General features: G+C 36.7%; 1 protein-coding gene across 1 annotated transcript in view; it reads left to right on the top strand.

The window, feature by feature from the left end:
• The first annotated feature begins 3,135 nt into the window (after window positions 1-3,135).
• The window catches only part of LOC105308935 (olfactory receptor 11H4), a 2,349-nt gene continuing 1,745 nt past the window's right edge, over window positions 3,136-3,739 (top strand). Inside the window, exon 1 of the mRNA XM_011385011.1 lies at window positions 3,136-3,457. Within this exon, the coding sequence (XP_011383313.1) occupies window positions 3,158-3,457 (300 nt within the window). The 5' untranslated portion in view covers window positions 3,136-3,157. The remainder of the gene's footprint in view (window positions 3,458-3,739) is intronic.

Consider the following 3,739-nt stretch of genomic DNA (forward strand, 5'->3'; position numbering starts at 1 on the left):
AAGAAGATAAATAAAATACCGATGGTAAAAATCTCTTCTCACATTTGCACTGCTTTTAAATTCCTCACTCTTCGAAAGTGAAATCAGAATGGAAACTGATCATTTGACTAGATTAGTCGATTAAGTGCCTTCTACCATTTTGGAATTCCTTCCTCATCAATTAACACCACTCCACAACCTGATCAGATCACACAAACAGTTCCTCCCTAATACCGAACACCTGGTCATTACAGAGAAAGACTCCAGGAAAATTCAGTGGATTTAATTTTAAAGTGACCAACTTTAAATGTACTTCACAAATATAGTTCACAATATACTTTCCTGTTTTGCTGTGTTATAGCATTTTGTTTAAGCTAGATAGAAAATGTTCACAAACATGTCTGTTTCATAATTAGAGTCATGGGCACAACTTCCATTTATCTCACTGATCTCCACAGAGGGTATTCCTTAATGGAATGCAAGCTCTGCAATAGAAAGCCTTCTGAAATCTATCCCGTCCTTTCCCTGGGTTCTCTATTTCCTTGACTCTAGCCACTCCCTATGAGCTAATCTACTAGATGAGCCCCAAAGATTGGAAAGCAGATGCACTCCAGGGGAAACTTAAGGATGCCACTGAGACCACTTGGGGAGAAACATAGAGTATTAGAGTAATCCCTGAGAGGAAACATCATAAACCCTGCTTCATGTGTTAAATATCTCAGCAAACTCCTAGAAAACAAGCCTCTGGAACCTCCAGAAGTGAAGGCAGTCCAGGGAACCACGCATGACGCCCTCACCTGGAATTTTCCTCATTAGAGCCAATGAAGAGGAGATGCCTTTATGTTCAGCACCACTGAACCCACCCCTCTCTCCAAGCTGAGTCAGGAAAACCATCATCGTATGTAAGAGAAAAAAAGACTAATTGTTCGCATTACATCCACTGCTGTGATATACTACCGAGTGCCTTTTACTTTATAAATCTGATTAGTCATTGTTCTTCTGTAGTAGTATAGCATAAATGTTTCATATGTGAATACAGGACACTTAATGTTCACTGGGTGAAAAGTCATGCACCCTGTGGGTAGCCTATCCGTGAAACGAATACGTAGAATAGATCAGCTGCACCACTTTTCCCAAATCTATGATTTTATAATTATTAGGAACCATATTTCTGAAACAATCTCACTTTTCAGAAGTAATAAGGTGGTATACCCTCCTCTCAGACTACCTGAGAAGACAGTATACCAATTGAGGCACATTTGAAAGGAGGCTATTTAATCAAGCTATTATTCTTGAGGTGGGCAGACTGGTGAGACTGGTGAGTTGATTAGTTAATGAGTTGCTTTCTTGCACTGGAAAAGAATATATGAAAGAGCTGGTTCCCAAGTTCATGTAATGATTTATGAATGCCAAAAGCATGAGAAACATTATGCTTATGGCATAAAATGGTGTTCCATTCTAATCCCCTAACTATTCCCAGCAAGTAATTTTAGAGGCTTTAGAGGGTGGAGTTATGCAGAACTTGATGGGGTCGGTTTATTCTATCAATGCTTAAAATTAAAATTGATTACTCTGGCCTTTCCATTTAGCTCCTCATTCTTTGATGATCTCATTACTTATCTATACTTTCACTGAAGGCTACAGGAAAAATAATATTGCTGCTAATAAATCTTACAGGGCATGGTGATAAAAAAGATAAAGAGGTGTGAAATTTTCAATGTACAATGGACAGTGTCCTGAAAAGTTATTCACATTAAACAGGCATGGCTCACTTTTTCAGAAAGGACAGGAAGCACCATGAATATGGTTTCTGGTTTAAATCTCTGAGCCTGGATTTAGTTCTTGACCCATAGCAGGGAGTGATTTATTTAGACTTTGTAAATAACAGTCATAACAGTCTAGGAATCCTCTATTGAACATCTTATTCAGGGAAAGTGGTAAACAAATGCCTTTGAATTCGACATAGATTGGAAAACTAGACAACTTTAGAATTTGGATGCTCTGCCTCCTTTTTTGTGCTTCTTTAAAAATTATCAACAGGGGACTAGTGATATTAAAGCCAAAATCTTGGTTTCTCCTCTTTTCTTCTTTGCCTTTCAAATTTCTTTATCTTCCATTCCAGGCAAAGTTATAACTGATGAACTCTAACATACAAGACAAGAAATCTGAACTTAACAAGAAAACTCAATATCGAAACTAACATTTTAAGGCTCTTAATCAATACTTTTTAATATTAATCAATTACAAGATTACTCTGTTGTTTAAACACAAAAATTAGTATATTTTTGACAATTCTTAAATATAAATTCTTAAATATGACTAAAAAGTACCTGCCTGTCCAAATATTTGAAAATGTCCTTTCTTCCCTTTTAAAGAACAAAATTAATTCTATAAAACAAAATTGTAAATAAAATCCCACTTGATGTCAGATCCCTTTGTTTTTATCACCCAAAATACTTATTAAATAAACCTGTCTTGTAAACACCATTTTTAAATTTTATTTAGGCAGATTCTGAATATGAAAAGTAAGGTAGTACATTTTTGTTTATTATGGTTAAAAAACATGAAAATAAACTCTTATGAATTAAGATATTCAAAAAATAATATTCTCACTTCTTATTTAGAGCATGTTTAACATGCTAGGACTTTTGTACATTTTTTTTTTTTTGGTGTCATTCAAAAGTGACATTTTAAAGTGATATTTTAAAAGAATATCTTTCAAGGAAATTTTAAAAACAGCCTTGAGTCTTGAGCATAGTGATGTCTGTGACAATCAATTCAGTTGATTAGACTACTGTGAAAAGCTAGTATCCTGAAGTAAGATTTATCTCCACATGTTTTTAACAAAGTAAGTTGAATCAGAGAAACTGGATGAGTTTGTGTATGAAGACCCTTAATGATCTTTAGAAAAACAAACCAAAATCAGAAAAGGTCTTCATAAGGATCAAAGCAAAAACAAAGACATTTGTTTGTTTGTACCACTGGTGTGGAAAATTCTTGCTGCATTGAATCCTACCAAAATAATACTGAGATTTAGAACCACGATCAATTCAAAATAAGGTGGGATCTATTCCCACTCAGTCTCAAGATATATTTTATAATTTCCTGTAGAGCTTAAGTTTCCTTCTCAATAAAGTCCTTGAGAGATTTAGGAAGCCAAGCAACTTGAGTTACACTCATGTCTTTCTTCTTCGTAGATTTAAGACCCATGAACAGGTCAGCAACACACATCGTGACTGAGTTAATTCTCCTTGGATTCCCTGGTTGCTGGGAGATACAGATTTTCCTCTTCACACTCTTTTTGGTTATTTATATCTTGACCTTGCTGGGGAATGGAGCCATTATCTGTGCAGTGAGATGGGACCCTCGACTGCACACACCCATGTACTTTCTGCTGGGAAACTTTGCCTTCCTTGAGATCTGGTACGTTTCCTCCTCTGTTCCGAACATGCTAGCCAACATTCTCTCCAAAACCAAGGTTATATCATTGTATGGCTGCTTCCTCCAGTTCTACTTCTTCTTTTCCCTCGGCACAACTGAATGTCTCTTCCTGGCAATCATGGCTTACGATCGGTACCTGGCCATCTGTCACCCACTACACTACCCCACCATCATGACTGGGAAGCTCTGTAGAATGTTAGTGTCTCTCTGCTGGCTCACTGGATTCCTTGGCTACCCAATCCCTATTTTCTTCATCTCTCAACTCCCCTTCTGTGGACCCAATATCATTGATCACTTCCTCTGTGACATGGACCCACTG

The sequence above is a fragment of the Pteropus vampyrus genome, unplaced genomic scaffold (genome assembly GCF_000151845.1).
Source record: "Pteropus vampyrus isolate Shadow unplaced genomic scaffold, Pvam_2.0 Scaffold642, whole genome shotgun sequence".
Lineage (NCBI taxonomy): Eukaryota > Metazoa > Chordata > Mammalia > Chiroptera > Pteropodidae > Pteropus > Pteropus vampyrus.